Here is a 19,333-nt window from a genome sequence, read left to right on the forward strand (position 1 = left end):
AAACAAGACAAACGTCTTTCTCTGGTCTGCATCCCCTTAACAATTGTATGTATTGAGCCATACTGTATTGTACCCATTCTGCAATCTGTTAAATAAAGTTTTCATTCATTCATCATTCCAGTGTCAGCACGAGGGGGGTTATTTCAGCCCTAATTTTTTTCATTTGTACTTTGTATTGTATATTTTGTATAGTGTTTGGTCTTTATTCTTTTTACTTACTTTTACTGTATGAAGCACAATCGCAGGGGCACATACAGAACCAAGCATTTCACTGTAATGTATATGTGACAAATAAAAACAAAACTTGAAACTCCAAGGGCATCAAAATGTATCAGGTTGTACACAGGTAATATGTACTTATTTTCCAGGCGAAAACAAGCACGTAATTCGTGATAAACGGCGACCCTCCATTCCGCAAGTGCTCTCAAAGTAAGTCTTGTTTCTGAATTAAATAGCACATTGTTACAGTGGGTGACAATATTGTCACAAGGAAAGATGAAATTACATACTTGGGCTCCATCCTAGAGGCAAATCTTTCCTGTGACAAAATGTCAACCAATGTAATAAAATAAAAAAAAGTCAACCAACGAACAAGATTCTTGTACCGGATCTCGTCTCTGGTAAGCAAGAATACCCTGAAGACTAACAGGTGCACTCATTCAAGGGTACTACGACTATGCTTGCACCTCATGGTACCAAAGCACCTCAAAGGCACTAAGAACAAAATTACAAACATCACAAAACAAACTGGTCAGACTACTGCTTGACCTTACTCCTAAAACCCACCTCACACCTGCCCATTTTGACATCCTAGGATGGCTTAGAGTAGACGACAGAGTACAGCAGCTTGCAATGGGCCTTGTCTACAAGATACACACCACTAAGATACCCATGTACATGTCGAAATACTTCCCAAAGGTCAGTGAATTCCACGACCACAACACCAGAATGTGTAAGTGTAAACTACTTGGCAATAAAGACCCTTCTGATTCTGATTCCCGCCTGTGTCCCACAGAGAAATGTGCATGACACCGTTTGCTCTCTCGTAAGAGCGTACACTAACATTTCTACCATTTGCAATATGGCAAAAAATTTAATAAAAAGTACAACCCGAAGGTCATTATCTCTATACACTTAAGACGTCTCAGAATGACCCATGTAGACAAAATGATTTTTCAACAAATAGAATTCATATTTAATAGAAAAAAAACAACATTGAAACTTATATTCCCAGATCACTTCAGATCTGGTGTTTACCGAATACCAATGCATATTTACCAATACTGTGTCATTAATGTGCATTTTCACTCTACGTGAAAAGGAAAGCCACTGAAAACGACTAAACTTTTAGTCTGCCTAATAACCATTTAGTCGACGAATAACCTAGAAGGGACGGTCCTCCTCTCTTCCACTTTAAAGCAGCGCTAAGTAAGATCTGTACCGTCTAGACACACCATGTACAATTACACCAAGGCAGCGTGTGAAACCCTTTAACATCTATATTTTACATTTTTACATTCTTACTGTACATTCGACTGTATATTTTAGAATGTATATACATATTTTAGAATGTATATCCTTGACTATATTTCTATTCTTATTTGTGATTTCTGACTACCTAAATGTTCATTTTGAGCGATCTGTAGTGCCGAATTCAATAAAGTACTTCTATTCTATTCTAAACAGTGGTTGAGTCTACACAGTTCCCATGTCACATCACGTGCACCCCCCCCCCCCCCCTTTGATTGGCGGGTCGATGGAACGAGACGACCGCGTCTTATATATATATCACACGCTTACTCGACATAATTGTTACGTGGTTTGAGTCTACACGGTCCTCATGTCCAAACCGTAGACATTTGTACTAAATGCAGCTTTAGAACGTTGCATGGTGTCGGCGGCAGGTCAGGACAGCAGCTGGACGACCTCTCTGGCTCTGTGGGTCCTCTGCTGGAGGACACTGTCCTCCTCGTCCGTCCCCTCGCCCTGCTTTTGCACCAGCGCCTCGGCCTTCTGCACCGTGGTGTCCCTCGCCCCGCCCTGCAGCCCTTCCAGGTACGTCAGGAGCACGGAGAAGCTCTCGTCGGGGATCTGAGGAGACACACAGTCGATGGCGGCGTAAATAATATACACCTGGCTGTCACATGATGTGTATCTAAAGCAGGGGTAGGCAACCTTAGGCACGCGTGCCTGCATAGGCACGCAGGGGCATTTGCATAGGCACAGGGGGCAGCAGTAAAAGAAAAAATATATATATAATTTTTTTTTTTTTGCTTTGAAATATTATAGTGAAACATTTTGCACTGTTGTCGCATTTATCTTGTTGAAATCCTCCCACAGGTTCTTTTTACTACCACATATTTAATTGAGACCCTTTATTTGTTTATTATTTCAATTTAGCTGGAAATACATTGCTACATCATTCAGTAACATTTGCAGAGCCTTATAACAAAAACATTATTACGGTCACCATTGTGACCAGTGGGATTAATCAACTAATTTTATTATTTATTTTATTTTATTTTTAAGCCATATTCTTTACTCAAAATGTGAGTATTACCAAGTCAACTTGTGTTCTTAAAACAATGACAATAAACATAGTTTTATTAGGTTGAAATAATGTGGTTGTGTACTTATTTTTCTGTTAACTTATTATGGATTGAAAACTGAAAACCTTAATGCACAGTAACTGAACTCAATATTTTTAAGTTCTGGTAACTTATTATTATAATTTTTTTTACAGTGTAGTCTTGCGATCAATCAAAACTTATTTACACGATATACCTCACATTCACCCTCCATTCACATCCTGGTGTTCTCCTGGTGTTCTCCATTAGGCCTGTAGGTGGAGCTATGACAGCCCACGTACAGTACACACACCGATGTGTCCAAAAATGAATGGGCAAATGTGAGTGAAATGGTCGCACTGTATGCAGCTGTTTGTCTGCATTGCATTCCCCCCCCCCCACTCAGATTTAGGGTTGATACAACCATCATAATAATATTGTTAATAATAACGATAATGATGTAATAATGTAAAAATTATCATTAAAAATACCTGATTATGAGAAAAAATATTTACGATGCATGGAATATTGTTGAGGCACACTAGTTACAACTATATTTCAAACAGGCACTCCATGTCAAAAAGGTTGCTGACCCCTGATCTAAAGGAACACGCCAACATTTTGGGAAATTAGCTTACCGTCTTCTCCAGAGTGAGACAAGAAGATAGATACCAGTTTCCTCTCTCTGTGCGTTCAGTAGAAAGCTATCTGGCTGCATGTTAGCCTAGCTTAGCACAATGAATGGAAGCGAACTGTCCGCTTCCATTCATTGTGCTAAGCTAGGCTAACGTGCAGCCAGATAGCTTTCTACTGAACGCACAGAGAGAGGAAACTGGTCTTGGCATCTTAAGCGAATTCCCCAAAATGTTGGCGTGTTCCTTTAAAGATACCCCTGGTGCAGGGCTTTCCCCAGGACTTCCAAAACAAGTTGGTGCAGTCTCTCCACTTGGGGGCGGTCTATACCAGAGGCAAACAAATGTGCAATAAAGAAGGCCTAACCGTCGTGCTGTGAGGCAACGGTGCTAACCACTGCGCCACCGTGCCACCCCGAAAGAGCAGAAGCACAATAATTGTTTAATCTCGATCATCTTGTTCTCATGATCGTGGGAAGCGACAATCATAATTGCTATTGAGGCTTGATTAATCGTGTTCTACCGAATACGTCATCCCTAGCAATATGGTCAATAAATAGAACTTTATTTATTTAAATCTAAGAGCTAACCCCATTCTTTACTAAAACCTGGTAAACTGACTGTGTTCTCAAGTAAAAAGTCACCGCTACGAATTCTTGGCATAATAATAAAAAAAAATTCTCATACATTTTCATGTGTTGTCTCTAGAGCCTCCTTTCTCTCCTTCACGCAAAATAAAATTCCTTTCTCTCCTTCATGCAAAGTAAAATTTACTCTAAATGAAAGTGAAACTTAAGCTACTCTGTACTGCGACCTATAAAATAGATCTGTCCACGCAGACACGTTCACTTTATAATGTTGTCTGACTAAGTAAGTATTGATAACATGCTTAGTATTTTAGAATTTTTTTTGTTGATGAATGTGGGCACAGATATGTGAAAATGAACTAAATGGGTTTTATTTCTATTACAAAAATTCATGAATGTGTAAAAAGCTACGAATTCTTGGCATCATTTATATAAAAAAAAAAAAAAAAAAAAGTTCTCAGACATTTTTCCGTGACGCTTTAAGATCCATATCTCCAGGTCTCAAAAAGGTCACGGTACCTTCTCCCAAATTAAGCTTTATGATCCATATCTCGAGGTCTCAAAAAGGTCACAGTACCTTCTCGGCATCGAACATGTGCTGCAGGAGCCACGTCTGCCGGGTCTTCTGGAACTTCCACTGTTTCCTGTTCTCAGCCCAACTGCAAGACACAACAAACAACAGGACAGATTACAGCCAACACACACCCAGGGTGTGCATTGTGTGCATGCGATGTGAACATTTACTAAAAAGGTCATGACCGACTGACCCCAGTGCATTAAAGGATAACACAGCAGATTTCTATTTGGGTCCTACAGTCAGGTCTATAAATATTTGGACATCATAAACACAATTTTCATAATTTAAGGGACTTTTGGTACTGTAGAAACTCCTACTCCTACACTGTTCACCTGATATGGATGTAATTACCCTCAAATTAAAGCTGAAAGTCTGCACTTAAAGCGCATCTAACACTTAAAGCACATCTAACACTTAAAAGCCAGTGTGGTGGTGTGTGTGTACAGAGCCAAAATCTTGAAAACGGTGTCAATGTCTGAATATTTCTGCACCCGACTGTATATCTTGTTACGAGTTCATATCAGACCTCTTTGTTCAATATCCTTTTCCATTGTAGAGGTATTTGGTTGCCATTTTGTGCCGATTCCATTTCCCAGTGTATCTGAAAAATGTACCTTCGACACCTTGTAGACACTCAAAACTCACCCGTGGGCCACGACCCTGGCGACCTGTTTACTTCACTGTGCCATAGTCCAGCACAAGAAGAGGAGGAACAGTCTCTCTTTGAGAGGGAAGGTTTCATGTAACTTTAAAAAGGTCAACAGTGGAACTGCTAAGACCACAGTTTAACATGTCGTATCCAGTAGGGTTGCCGCGGTGACGTGGAATTTCCCATGACGACACCGGTGTTACTGTAGCAGTGACACTGGACATGTTACAAAATGACGCTCAATATATGTAGCGCGGTTACTTTGATATTTAACGTTATGTGGCTACATTGATCCACTGTGTCTGTCCGTCTACGTCCATTTTTTTATTCATTTACCACACACTGATTAGTATCCATTTGTTGTTGGACAGACAAGAGTTGACGTTATGTTCTAATTTGAAAATAAACCAACGTAAATGTTCTATCCGTTCACTGACGCATCAATGACAAGACTTTATTTAGCGCATTGCGCAAGCATACTGTTGCTGATCTGGACTGGTCCTCTGAGCTCTGAGTCAGGGGCGACGTGGCTCAGGAGGTAGAGCAGTCGTCTGGCAATCCGGAGGTTCCCGGTTCGATTCCCGCTCCTCCCGGGCAGCGTGTCGATGTGTCCTTGAGCAAGACACTTAACCCCTAATTGCTCCCGATGAGCAGGTTGGCACCTTGCATGGTTGCCTCCGCCATCGGTGTGTGAATGTGTGAGTGAATGGGTCAAATGTGAGTAACAAATTGTAAAGCGCTTTGGAAGCGCTATATAAAAAAAGCAGCCATTTACCAAGCAGCCATGAGCTCCTCTCCAGTCAAACATACTGCTGCTGGTCTGGACTGGTCCTCTGAGCTCCTCTCCAGTCAAACATACCGTTGCTGGTCTGGACTGGTCCTCTGAGCTCCTCTCCAGTCAAACACACTGTTGCTGGTCTGGACTGGTTCTCTGATCTCCTCTCCAGTCAAACATACTGTTGCTGGTCTGGACTGGTCCTCTGAGCTCCTCTCCAGTCAAACATACTGCTGCTGGTCTGGACTGGTCCTCTGAGCTCCTCTCCAGTCAAACACACCGTTGCTGGTCTGGACTGGTCCTCTGAGCTCCTCTCCAGTCAAACATACTGTTGCTGGTCTGGACTGGTCCTCTGAGCTCCTCTCCAGTCAAACATACTGTTGCTGGTCTGGACTGGTCCTCTGAGCTCCTCTCTAGTCAAACATACTGCTGCTGGTCTGGACTGGTCCTCTGAGCTCCTCTCTAGTCAAACATACTGCTGCTGGTCTGGACTGGTCCTCTGAGCTCCTCTCCAGTCAAACATACTGTTGCTGGTCTGGACTGGTCCTCTGAGCTCCTCTCCAGTCAAACATACTGTTGCTGGTCTGGACTGGTCCTCGGAGCTCCTCTCCAGTCAAACATACTGCTGCTGGTCTGGACTGGTCCTCTGAGCTTCTCTCCAGTCGAGCTGCTGCTGGGTTTAATCTGAAATAACCTGCCATGTCTCTAGACTAGAGCCTCCTTTCTCTTCTCCACGCCAAGTTAAATCTACTCTAAATGAAAGTGAAACTTAAGCTACTCTGTACTGTGACCTGCACAGAGACCTATAAAGGTGCAGACACTTTCAGTTTATAATGTTGTCCGACTTCAGTATTTTACAAATTCGTTTTTATTATTTTATTTTATTTTTTGGGGCAGTGACAGCAGTAGTTACAGTAGGTATGGACTGAGTGCAGGTCAGTTTGGGACAGTGACAGCAGTAGGTACAGTAGGTATGAACTGAGTGCAGGTCAGTTTGGGACAGTGACAGCAGTAGGTACAGTAGGTATGAACTGAGTGCAGGTCAGTTTAGGCAGGTATAGCACATGTGTTACTCTGCTCCTACCAGGTAAGGTACTCCAGGGCCTGTTGAGGAGCAATGGGCTTGGGTGCCTCCACCACCTTCTCCTCTGTCTTCCTCTCATCCTTAAGCTTGTCCTTCTCCTCCTTCTTCAGGATCTTCTTCATCTTCCTCTCCAGAACCCTCCGCTCCTCTGGACTCAGGTCCTCCTCTCCCTCCTCCTGGCCGGCCTGTGTCACTACAGGGTCAGTGGTCGTCTCTACGATCTGTCAAAAACAAAACAAAACCCGGGCCTCGATTTATCTCCACGGACAGACCTTCCTTTGTGTTTCTATGGTTTTTGTAACAAACAACAAATCAAAACATCCTTCGCTTTCAGCACGTGGGAACACGGGTCTGTCCATGTGTACATCGCCAACAAAATCCATCATCGCATGTCCATATCAGCGCTTCGACGCTCGCATTTCGAACACAGGGCGTTATTTTGGACAGACTGATCCCCCTCACTACTTTTAACCCTTTCACTACCACACTACAGAAGGTTAACCCTTTACCAACCGTCTGTAGTGTGATAGTAAAGGGTTAACCGCCTGTAGTGTGATAGTAAAGGGTTAAACGCCTGTTGTGTGATAGTAAAGGGTTAACCGCCTGTAGTGTGATAGTAAAGGGTTAACCATCTGTAGTGTGGCAGTGAAAGGGTTAAGGACTCTGTCAGAGACTTGTTTACACACACACACACACAGGGACTACAGAGGCTCGGGAGGTAGAGCAGCAGTCATCTGGTAATCCGGAGGTCCCCGGTTCGATTCCCACTCCTCCCGGGCAGCGTGTCGAAGTGTCCCTGGGCAAGACACTTAACCCCCGAACTGCACCTTGCATGGCCGCCTCCGCCGTCGGTGTGTGAATGTGTGGTTGAATGTGAGGAACAAAATCTGTTATATAAATGCACCATTTACCCTTTACATCGCCAACCAAATCCATCATTGTATGTTATTCTGTTTACACACACCCGCAACTGTCACCCAGCATTTTAACTGTAATTCTGCTTCATGTATTACATATTATACATACCATGTCATTTTGAATTTCCCTAAGGGGATCAATAAAGGAATATCTCATCTCATCTTATTTGATTGTTTGTTTGATGTGTGTTTTAATTATTTCCCTGTCTGTGATGTATGTATCGTTTTGTCTCTTTTCTTGGCCCCTTTCCCCGTTAACCTTCGAGAGGCCCTTCTGTCCTCTCGCCAGGACGTCATTGTAAATAAGAATTTGTTCTTAATTGACCCGCCTGGTTAAATAAATTCTCCTCTTAAAAAAAAAAGGCAGCTGGACTGTGGTCGATTTCAACAGACTGCAGCTCAGACAATAGGAGTTTTCTCGTGATTAATGAGTCAAGACGAGAGAGGAGTCCTGGCGGTACTTGCGCCGCTTGTTGGATTTAGATCACTTCCTGTACAGAGGGCTGTTTCCTGTACCTACACCCTGGTGAGATCAGCAACGTGTATTTAAAGCTCAGTGTGGTCGTCAACGTCACTCGAGTTTTGAGCTCCCATCTACTGTACTCTATCGGCTCTCTGTGAGGCGTGTTTGGCGCGCGCCCAGCGGCATCAAGTTCAAGTTCAACAGGGTTTTATTTTCTGGACATATTTCAACTAGTTGTACAAAGAGTGAGGGGCTGTTCAGGCATCCTTGCCGGTTTCAACACGTTCATCTTAAGACTTTTTTAATTTAAGACCTCTTTGAATCTAATTTAATACCTATTTTTCACGGGCATACTGACCAAAAAGTAAGAAGGAAAATTTATAAATTAGTTGTTGGAGGGGAACTGATATATTGATACTGATATTATCATACTTCTTACTTTGCAGCCCGGAGATTTCCCCCAAAACACATTTTAAAACGAAATACAGAGAAGTTATCGCAACATATAAAGTATTTAGAGACCTTTTTAATGCTTTTTAAGGCCTAAAATTCAAATGATTAAATGTAAGACTTTTTAAGCCCCCTGTGTTCGGCGTGTTCGGTGTGTTGTGTTCGGCGTTATTGTGGATTTAGCGAATCCTCCCTTGAACCTCGTTGTTCCAATCAGACTCAGATGAGATCAGATTCCTTTAGAAGTGTTTTTTATACATGTACATAGGAGACACACACATACGTAGCTGAGACGCACATATATATACACACCTGAGATATACACTCACATAGTGGGCAGAGGCACACATGGATACGAGACACACACAAGAGATAGGAGTACAGTCACATACCTGGAAGATGCACACACACACACATGTGAGGCATGTACACATGCTTACGTGATACACGTACCCACATACGTGTGTTGGAGACACACATGCATGCATGCTATCATGCACACCTACATGTATCTGGGACGCTTTCTCTCACATGCAATATGGAGAAGGGTGGCATCCCGATAGAGGATGCAGCACATACCTGCTCGAAGGTAGATCGGTCTACATGCAAAGTATATATCAGGGATGTATACGCACAATGTATAGTATAGTATTTTTATTTTTTCGTAAGTCTTTTTTTATTTTCCATGTCAGTTGTTAATGTATTTGTATGAGTCCTTTACATGTTTTGTATGTTCTTACAAAAAAGAAAAGGGCAAATCTTGGAAGTTGCATAATGGTGATGTGGAAAGAGATGTTTTGAATATTGGAGAGATTTGTGCAAAAAATATCAATACAAAAAAAAAAAAATATATATATATTACAAAGTAATCCATGCGTTTATAAATACATGCATATATTGCATATATTAACTCCATAATCTAAAACCAATAGGACGACCAGCCTTTAACTATCTATTAATCTTACTCCAAGAAACTCTGCCTTCTGTTTACGTCTCAATGATAATAGAAAAGCCTGCTCTCATTTTCTTCTTCTTTCTGTCGAGAGTTGTATTTAAACACCCACAGTGTCTCTTCCCCTTTCTCGGAATAGCGACCCGGCTCTCTCTCTCTCTCAACCTCTCTGCAGAATTTTTTTTTATCCACTTTTTCTCCCATTTTAAATTTTTCTCCCATCCCAATTTTCGTATCATCCAATTCAACCCTCCCCTGTCTTTGAACGCTGTTTCTTGCCTCCCACAAGCCGGCTGCAATGTGGACTAAGTCATACATAGCATGAGTCCCCTCCGATACTCGAGGTAACAGCAGTCGCATCTTTCCACCTGCGCGGCTCGATCTTTCAGCGTCAGGGGTCTGGGCTTTGGAGGGGCCCCGCCCCCGTCGCTTCCTGATTCTACTGCGCAGGCGCACCAACCGACCTGTAGGAGTCGCTGTCCACAACGCCAGATCCCCACCCATCAGTTTCCCTCCCCCTAATACGGCCAATGTGTGTTAGTATGAACGACCAGCTAAACTGAAAGCAATGTGGAGCGCTGGGATCGAACAGGGAGGCGAACCTGTTCGAGCCCAGTCTCCAGTATTCGTGGTGAGCGCATTGCCCACTGCACCACGTAGCCGCCACTCTCTGCAGAATTTTGAATATTCTTTCAAAACAAGCTTTTATTTTCTCGACATATTTCAACTAGCTAGCTTTTTCTTTTTTCATGTGATTTTCTTTTTTCTTGTGCCGTTGTCTTTAATTTTCTGTTTATACTATGTTTTTAACTATGTTCTATTTTTATTTTATTTTTATTCTGTATTTTTATTATTATTATTATTATTATTATTATTATTATTATTATTATTATTATGAATTATTTAATTCTTTGAACTATGTTTTAACCCTGTAGCCCTTTGGGATCCTAGTGAACGAAAAGTGCAATACAAATACAATTTATTATTATTATTATAGTTGTACAAAGACGGGTTTAGAGTGAAGGCTGCTTGTAGAGCAGTTGATGGGTGGCGGCCCAGGACCACAGAGACCCCTTCATGCACTGGCCATGTGTGTGTGTGTGTGTGTGTGTGTGTGTGTGTGTGTGTGTGTGTGTGTTTAGAGTACAGCCCATGTGTACAAGTTGAAATATACTCAATGGGTATTTGTGGCAGAGTTGTCGGTTAGGACTCAGCAGGACAGGATGTACGAGCCACTCATTCACAACAAGACGGAATTCAAAAATAGTTCCACGCTCTTTACCTGCAGAAACAGTTCATTTCATACCATTATTTAAACTCGAAAGGCAACCGAGGTTTCCCTCATTTACAGTCACGGCGAGTGTACATACAGGTTGGCACGGCCAACCTCGGTTCGATTCCCGGACCCGGCGTTCTTTGCCGAATGTCTTCCCCTGCTCTGTCTCCCATTCTTCCTCTCTCTCTCTCTCTCTCTCTCTCTAACGGACTGCCCGGTAGTAAAAACCAATAAAGAAATCTACCAAAAACATAATAAAATAAAATAAATAAAAAAAGCATACAAATTAATAACAATGAGACAACAAGGCGAGACAAAAGTAAGGATAACAAATCAATACAACTTTATTGACAAAGGTTGGAGATGAAGGTTTTAGACTCTGCAACAGAGGGAAGAATCTCAAGCGTTAAGGACCTAAGGATTCCAATATAAACAAACGCTGAAGAGGGAAAATTTATAATAAAAAATAAATACATTAAAAACAACTAGTAGACTGTTAAAGTGAACATGGCACAAATAGAAAAAAATATTATTTGACCGATTAAAAACACAGCCATCTCAGTGGAACAAGGGCCATATGTTCTCTGATGGCTAACGGACACAGAGGGAGGGAGGGAGGGAGGGAGGGGGGGAAGAGAGAGAGAAAAGGGAGCGAGAGAGAGAGAGAGAGAGAGAGAGAGAGAGAGAGAGCGAGAGAGAAGGGAGGGAGAGAGAGAGAAGGGAGGGAGAGAGAGAGAGAGAGAAGGGAGGGAGAGAGAGAGAAGGGAGGGAGAGAGAGAGAGAAGGAGTGAGAGAGAGAGAGAGAGAGAGAGAGAGAGAGAGAGAGAGAGAGAGAGAGAGAGAGAGAGAGAGAGAGAGAGAGAGAGAGGGAGAGGGAGGGGAAAGTAAAGATTTTGATGATCACGTGACCACAAGTCATTCTGAAGGTATGCTGGCTGGGTATTGCCCATGAAAATACAAGAAGAAAAAAACGCCTCTTCACACTAGACGGTTGTATCCATGCGACAAGCATCGTTTTCAGAGAGTTCGGGGCCGTTTGAGCACACAGCGCCGACTTGAAGAGAAACAAACAGCAGAGGAGACTAGAGTGACGCCAGTGAGAATGGTAAGTGAAAACATATGTCCTTCTGTGCGGCCAGTTCCTCTACGCGGAGCAGACAAAGCCGGGGCGCAGCGGAGCGGAGCTCAGAATACCATCATTAAACTTAATAACTGGCCTTTTGAACACGTCTCGGCTGCTGAGGGGAAACGGCGTACGTCTGTCGAGTTGCACAACTGGCAGTGGTAGATCTAATCTCTTGGGGGGGTTTATAGCGAGTTGATTCAGGAAGGGAGTTGAATCAGCTGTAAGAGGAAACTGAAAGTAGCAAGAACAGATATTTTCTTTAGGAAAACCCCAGTTTCATCACTCAGCTGGAAAGTCACCGGTGTGTAAAAGCCATGTAGATGATGTGTGATAAACGGTCACCGACGAGTCCAGCTTTGCTACTGGAGCGGTGTTGCATATTATGAACAGAACCACGTATATTTCCACAAGTTGTGATCCGTCCTTTAAAAAGCCCAACGAACATCTGGATCCCAGAAGCATATAAAAGGTGTGGGACCCCGTCAGATATGAAGCCAAAGATAAAAAAGTAAAGCTGTCCCGAGTGTGATGTGTCTTAACTCATAGTCTCTCATGGACCAAACACTAATGGTTAAAGGAACACAGGAACATTATGGGAAAACGGTCTTCTCCGGAATCAGACAAGGAGATACATACCAATTTCCTCTCTTGTGCGTTCAGTAGAAAGTTATCCCTATCCGAGTCCATTCATTTGTGCTAAGCTAGGCTAGTTTACAGCCGGATCCACTGAACGCACAGCGAGGAAATTGGGACCCATCTTCTTGTCCGACTCTGGAGAAGACAGTAAGAGCATTTCCCATAATGTTGACGTGTTCCTTTAATGAAGACAGGGGTGGGGGGGCGACAGTGGCTCAGGAGGTAGAGCAGTCATCTGGTAATCCGAAGGTTCCCAGTTCGGTTCCACAAATTGAAAAGCGCTTTATAAATGCACCATTTACCATTATAATGACAGAGTGGCAGATCTTTGCTTGTAAAAAGATCAAACGGGATCAGACTCCCAAGTCGAGCAGATTCAAAGTCTGAGGATGTTGTGTTTCTCTTTTCAACTCCAGTCGAATCTAACGGAGGATCTGGTCTCCATGGAGACGAGCAGCAGCACACCGGCACCGCCCCCCGGCACCACCTCCCAGGGCCCGGCCAACTCCACCTTCATGAGCCCCACCGCCCCGGGGATCTCCCCCACCTTCCCTCTGGACATCATCGAGGCCAACGACCTGACCTCCAGGGCCAACTACGCGTACGCCCTCTGCCTCGCGCTGGGCCTCGTCTCGGCCTGCTTCCTCCTCTACGGCTTGGTGCAGACCTACCGGGCGCAGCGGCGGCTGGCGTGGCTGGACTGCCTGCTCTGGAGCTTCTGCGGCTCCCAGCTGCTCCTCCTGCTGCTCTCGCTCTCCTCCGTGGCCCACCGGCCCAACTACCTGGCGACCACGCCCCTGGGCTGCGCCGCGCTCTCCTTCGTGGTCAACCTCGCCTCCGTCTGCGGCCTGCTGCTCCTGGTGCTGATGGCCTACATCCTGACCTTCGACCCGCCGTCCCGCGCCCCGCTGCGGAGGCCCGGGGTGTGCGTGGCCCTGGTCACGGTGACCTCCGTCCTGACCTCGGTGCTGCTGGCGGGGCTGCGGGGCCTGGGGGCGAAGGAGGCCGCCTGCGTCATAGACCCGGCCGAGTCCGGCGTGTCGTACGCTGCGGCCAAGCTCTGCCTGTCCTTCCTCGTCCCCTACGTCCTCCTGGTGGGACTCCTGATGGGCGGCTGCGTGCGCCAGTGGAGGTCCAGCGGACGCTTCCTCTCCGGCTCGGAGGAGGGTCCCATGTTCCTGGCGGTCGCCGCGGTGACGTTCGTCTGTCAGCTCTTCTACGGCGTGGCGCTGGTGAGGGCCGCGGGGCTGGCGCGGGAGGAAGGCGGCCTGGGCCACCGGGAGCGGGCGTTCCTGAGCGTGGCGGAGTTCGTCCTGTTCTCCGGGAGCTGCCTGAGTCTGCTGCTGGTGCTGCTGGTCCACCGGCCGTGCCGGGAGGCTCTGCGGGGGGCCGGCCGGCAGCTGAGGGACTGCTGCCGGGGCCTGGGGGGCCACCAGACCCACAGACACATCGTGGCGCCGCACATCGAGATAGCGGACACCCAGCAGGTCTACCAAGCCTGAACTAAAAGGCGATGACTATTCTCACCGTGAGCGGTCGTCTCCCGGGCAGCGTGTCAAAGCGTCCTTGAGCGAGACACTAACTGCTCCCGATGAGCAGGTTGGCACTCCGCTGTCGGTGTGTGAGTGAATGTGTGAGTGAATGGGTGAATATGCGGAAGAATAAAAGTGCTTTGGATAAAAGCCGCTATATAAAATGCACCATTTACCATATGCTGGAATATCCTCAATTAAAACATTTATCAAAAGGTGTATCTATTGAAAGCGTGAGAACTTTCGGAGGGCCGGTGTTGAGAACATCGCGTCAACAGTTCAGAGGCCGAATGGAAGACGGAAACATCCCAGGGCCGACTTGAAAAGTACCAAAGAAAGAAGTACCTCTTCATCTCAAGAAAGTGTTGATGTAATGATGCATCACTTCCGTCTCCCATCCATTCTCTCTCCATGTCATGATCTCTTTACATGTCCCGGTAGACTGTATAGGCTTAACTTTCTGGAATTCTTCAGTTTACCAAGGGATTCGTGAATGTTTTTGTTGTTGCTGTAAATCATTTCAAGTGTATCTGCTCAAAATGTGTAGTTGTCCAAATAAATGGATATAAATAAATGGATATTAATATCAAACGCCATGAGGGAATGGAAACAGCAGCTTTAGGTGGTCTAGGATTATATATTATATTATTATATATTATATACAGCTCTGTCCTGCTGTTTGACACAACACTTTTCTCAGAAACAGGCTGTGGCCATGTTCATTTACACAAAGGCTACGTTCACACTGCAAGCCTAAGAGCTCGATTCAGATTTATTGCTAAATTCAGATTTATTTTTTGATTGGCTGTTCACATTATTATTTTTTTATGTCGCCAATATCAGATTCCAGTGCGAACTGGTCACGCTCCTGAACTGACCCGCATGCGCAAATGAACAATAAACAAGATTTAAACATGGAGGACATTAGTTTATGGTTTCATTTACTGTATATGTTGATGTGCAGTGGAGGTCAACTAATGCAAGTGACGTAAAAGTTGCATTAATTCCGACATTCAGACTGAGGTCGCATTGCAGAAAATCAGACCTGTATCTAATTTAGGACCACATACACTCATATAGTATGTAAGTGGCCCAAATCAGAATTGAAAAGATCAGATTCCATGCGATTTGTGTTGTTCACAGATCAGATAATCAGATCTGAGTCACATATGAGCAAAAGAAAACAAGATTTGGACCACTTTTGCCTGCAGTTTGAACTGAAATGTCAGGAAAAGGCTGTGTACTGCCGGCGTGCGACATAGGAAAGCTTTGGAATTTTAATTTTAATTTGAATACAAGATTCAATAGAACTGACGCCAAAGTCTGGCACCAAGCAGAGCATAGAATGCTGCTTTTCTGATGTATTCTGACGTGATGACCCTTCCTTCTTTTATAGTTTCCATGGTATTCTGACGTGATGACCCTTCCTTCTTTTATAGTTTCCATGGTATTCTGACGTGATGACCCTTCCTTCTTTTATGGTTCCCTTGGTTCTAGCATGGCTCAGCCAGCATGACTACACCTGACCTCTCTCCTCAGACCTCCCTCCTCAGACCTCCCTCCTCAGACCTCCCTCCTCAGACCTCTCTCCTCAGACCTCCCTCCTCAGACCTCCCTCCTCAGACCTCCCTCCTCAGACCTCCCTCCTCAGACCTCTCTCCTCAGACATCTCTCTTCAGAACTCTCTCCTCAGACCTCCCTCCTCAGACCTCCCTCCTCAGAGCTCTCTCCTCAGACCTCTCTCCTCAGACCTCCCTCCTCAGACCTCTCTCCTCAGACATCTCTCTTCAGACCTCTCTCCTCAGACCTCTCTCCTCAGACCTCCCTCCTCAGACATCTCTCTTCAGACCTCTCTCCTCAGGCCCCTCTCATGCAGGTATCATAATGACCCCCTCTGGTCGGAGGATGTATTGCAGCACCTCATACCCCTCTCATGCAGGTATCATCAAGCCCCGCTGGTCGGATGATGTATTGCAACGCTTCAGTCCTCCTTGCTCAGACCCCTCATGGAGGTAAATACCGCCCCCAGATGGTCAGAGGATGTATTGTATTTTCTTTCAGAAGTCAATTTCCAGGTGATAGTTCAAGAAATAATATAATATACACAGTACCAGTCAAGGTATCAAGTTTGGACACACCTTCTCATTTAGTTCAATGAGAAAGTGTGTCCAAACTTTTGACTGGTACTTTATATTATATAAAAACTATATATTAGAAATTATAGAAATATATAAAGTAGGGCTGGGCGATATGGCCTACATTTTTTATCTCCGATTTGTTTTGTTTTTTATCGATTTTTCCATATTAGATCCATATATATAATATTTAATATAGGTTTAGCACTGCAAACACCGGCATTTATCCCCATTGAACAGAGCGCTGGCACTCACGGCCCACAGCGCCCTCTGCTGAGCGGCACTGGATGTGTTAATATTTATGAGTGACTTTTCAATCAGGAGATAAGTAGTATATTATTCTTTAGTATTTGCTGGTTCCAGGCTGTATATGTACGATACGCTTTGCTTGCTTAAATAGCAACAGACTCACACGACGTACCGTTGCCGTCGCCCGGGGGGGTCAAAGGTTCGTTTCAGTGCATGTTCATTTGCCCGGCTGTGATATGAAGCGAGCAAAGCGGAACGTACATATACAGAACCAGCATGTACATATACATCCACCAGCCTATACCTGGTTACATAAGCTACTGGCGCCATCAGATGTGTCACACGCACCTTATGCATATAATCACTAACATATGCATCAGAACTTACAAAGCCCTCCACTCCCTAGCACCTGCAAGCGACATCTACAACCTCCTTCAACACTAACACTCCCTCCCGCTCATCCAACTTAGCCCTTCTGAGCACACCACACTACCGCCTTAAGTCCACAGAAAACAAATCATTCTCCTCCTCTGCTCCCCGACTCTGGAATCAACTCCCATCACACATCAAAGAAGCCCCATCCGTAGAAACATTTAAGTCCCACCTCAAAACCCACCTGTTCAACCTCCAACCCCTCACATCTACACAGTACACCTATTAGTATTATTAGTTTTGTATTATTATTTATTTAAATGTTCTATGTCTTGTCTCTAAGCTGTCTCCCTTTCTCTGTAGTATCCCCACCATGTTGTCATTGTGAAGTCCATGTACTATGTTTGTCCATGTACTGTGATGCAATGTCTGTAAAGTGCTTTGCAATAGCTTATGTAAGGCGCTATATAAAATAAATGTATTATTATTAAAGTGCAGACGCTCATCCTTTTTTCCGTTTATTTTTTCTTCATATTTTTCTTGTATTCTTATCATCCTGCCTATGCCCCTCCTCTCTCTCTCTCTCCTGCTGCTGCTCTGATACATTTCCCACACAGGGTTAAATAAATATCCACCTTATCATCTTATAAATAAGTGTTTTATGTAATTTCTGTTACTCCATCATCCAATAATGTTAATAAATTGAATGAATGAAATCAAACAATATTACTTACAGCACAATATAGACCAGGCAGTTACACATAATATAATTCATAGCATAAGTGTGATAAATGATCTCCCGTCTGTGATGTGAGTGACAGTTTCCTCGGGTCTGGTTGCTCAGACCTCACCGTGGCCCCATAGAGCTGAACACTATGGAGGAAGCTGCCTCCTCACCGTGGCCCCATAGAGCTGAACACTATGGAGGAAGCTGCCTCCTCACTGTGGCCCCATAGAGCTGAACACTATGGAGGAAGCTGCCTCCTCACTGTGGCCCCATAGAGCTGAACACTATGGAGGAAGCTGCCTCCTCACCGTGGCCCCATAGAGCTGAACACTATGGAGGAAGCTGCCTCCTCACTGTGGCCCCATAGAGCTGAACACTATGGAGGAAGCTGCCTCCTCACTGTGGCCCCATAGAGCTGAACACTATGGAGGAAGCTGCCTCCTCACCGTGGCCCCATAGAGCTGAACACTATGGAGGAAGCTGCCTCCTCACCGTGGCCCCATAGAGCTGAACACTATGGAGGAAGCTGCCTCCTCACCGTGGCCCCATAGAGCTGAACACTATGGAGGAAGCTGCCTCCTCACTGTGGCCCCATAGAGCTGAACACTATGGAGGAAGCTGCCTCCTCACTGTGGCCCCATAGAGCTGGGGAGGGAAGGTACAGTACAATAGTAGAAAGACAATAAATATACGTAATAAAATTAGATCCGATTATAAAAATGAGAAGAATAAACAGTGCAAACAAAGGTGCAGATGAGAGTCTGTATGCCCTATCTATCGGTTATATTATATGTTACAATAAATATAGGCACTAAAAAATCTGAATCTGAATATATACTATGAGTAAGAGTAAGGTAAACAGTATACACAAGGTGTATACTGGTAACCTTGAGAGTACATTGTATTTTAAAGTGTGCTCTATAGTAGGATGGACCGAAGAATGACGGTAACCAAACCAATACAGTAGAGAAATCATATGACTGCATAAACCCTTTCCTGTCTCCCATCTTGTTTAGTGTAAATATGTGGGTGTTCGTTCCAACGTTACCAAGAACTCTGACCTGACCCATATTTATGTATTTGAACATTCTACACGATACTCCCGCTTTTGGGAAGTCGGCCAAACATTTTCCAAAAGGTCCCCACCACGGTGTAATGATTGCGCAAACTGGGTCACGGGGTAGAGAGCTCCGTTTCACCACAGCTACAGTGCATCACAGAGAGCGTGAGATATGGTGTTTTATTAATCCAACATATTCACCACAAGTGGCCTCGGCTAGTGCAAGTAGCCACCAGGCTCCACAACAGTGGGCATGGACTGCTGCCTACAACTGGAGAACTAACGGCTGGAGAACTTGAGAACCGTTCGGACTGTTTGACCCTTAGCTACTGAACCCTGCATGGACTCTGGTGCAGTGTGTTAAGGGCAGGCGCAGGTCAAGTATATACTTGACCACAACGTGCACAATTGTGCAGCCCTGGCCTATTTTATTTCATAATTATATTCTATTGTGCTTCTATTTTAATTTAGTTATATTCCATTTGATATTATTCTACCTTTTTATTTTATTCTACCGTAATTGTCTGTCCGTTAATGTCGCACCAAAAAAGACCAAATCAAATTCCT

At 44.5% G+C, this 19,333-nt stretch overlaps 2 protein-coding genes across 2 annotated transcripts in view; one reads left to right on the forward strand and one right to left on the reverse strand.

Annotated features, from left to right (window-relative positions):
- Window positions 1-1,744: 1,744 nt before the first annotated feature.
- The window catches only part of chlsn (cholesin), a 28,774-nt gene continuing 11,185 nt past the window's right edge, over window positions 1,745-19,333 (reverse strand). Inside the window, exons 4-6 of the mRNA XM_084322510.1 lie at window positions 6,872-7,092; window positions 4,364-4,445; window positions 1,745-2,091 (exon numbers count right to left, since the gene is read on the reverse strand). Coding sequence (XP_084178636.1) covers window positions 1,906-2,091; window positions 4,364-4,445; window positions 6,872-7,092 — 489 coding nt within the window. The 3' untranslated portion in view covers window positions 1,745-1,905. The remainder of the gene's footprint in view (window positions 2,092-4,363; window positions 4,446-6,871; window positions 7,093-19,333) is intronic.
- On the forward strand, window positions 11,906-15,142 carry LOC311235779 (uncharacterized protein). The gene is made up of 2 exons (XM_084323267.1): window positions 11,906-12,034; window positions 13,108-15,142. The coding sequence occupies exons 1-2, from the start codon at window positions 12,032-12,034 to the stop codon at window positions 14,191-14,193; spliced, it is 1,089 nt and encodes a 362-aa protein (XP_084179393.1). The 5' UTR covers window positions 11,906-12,031; the 3' UTR covers window positions 14,194-15,142.

Source organism: Notolepis coatsorum (assembly GCF_963971535.1).
Source record: "Notolepis coatsorum genome assembly, chromosome: 10".
Lineage (NCBI taxonomy): Eukaryota > Metazoa > Chordata > Actinopteri > Aulopiformes > Paralepididae > Notolepis > Notolepis coatsorum.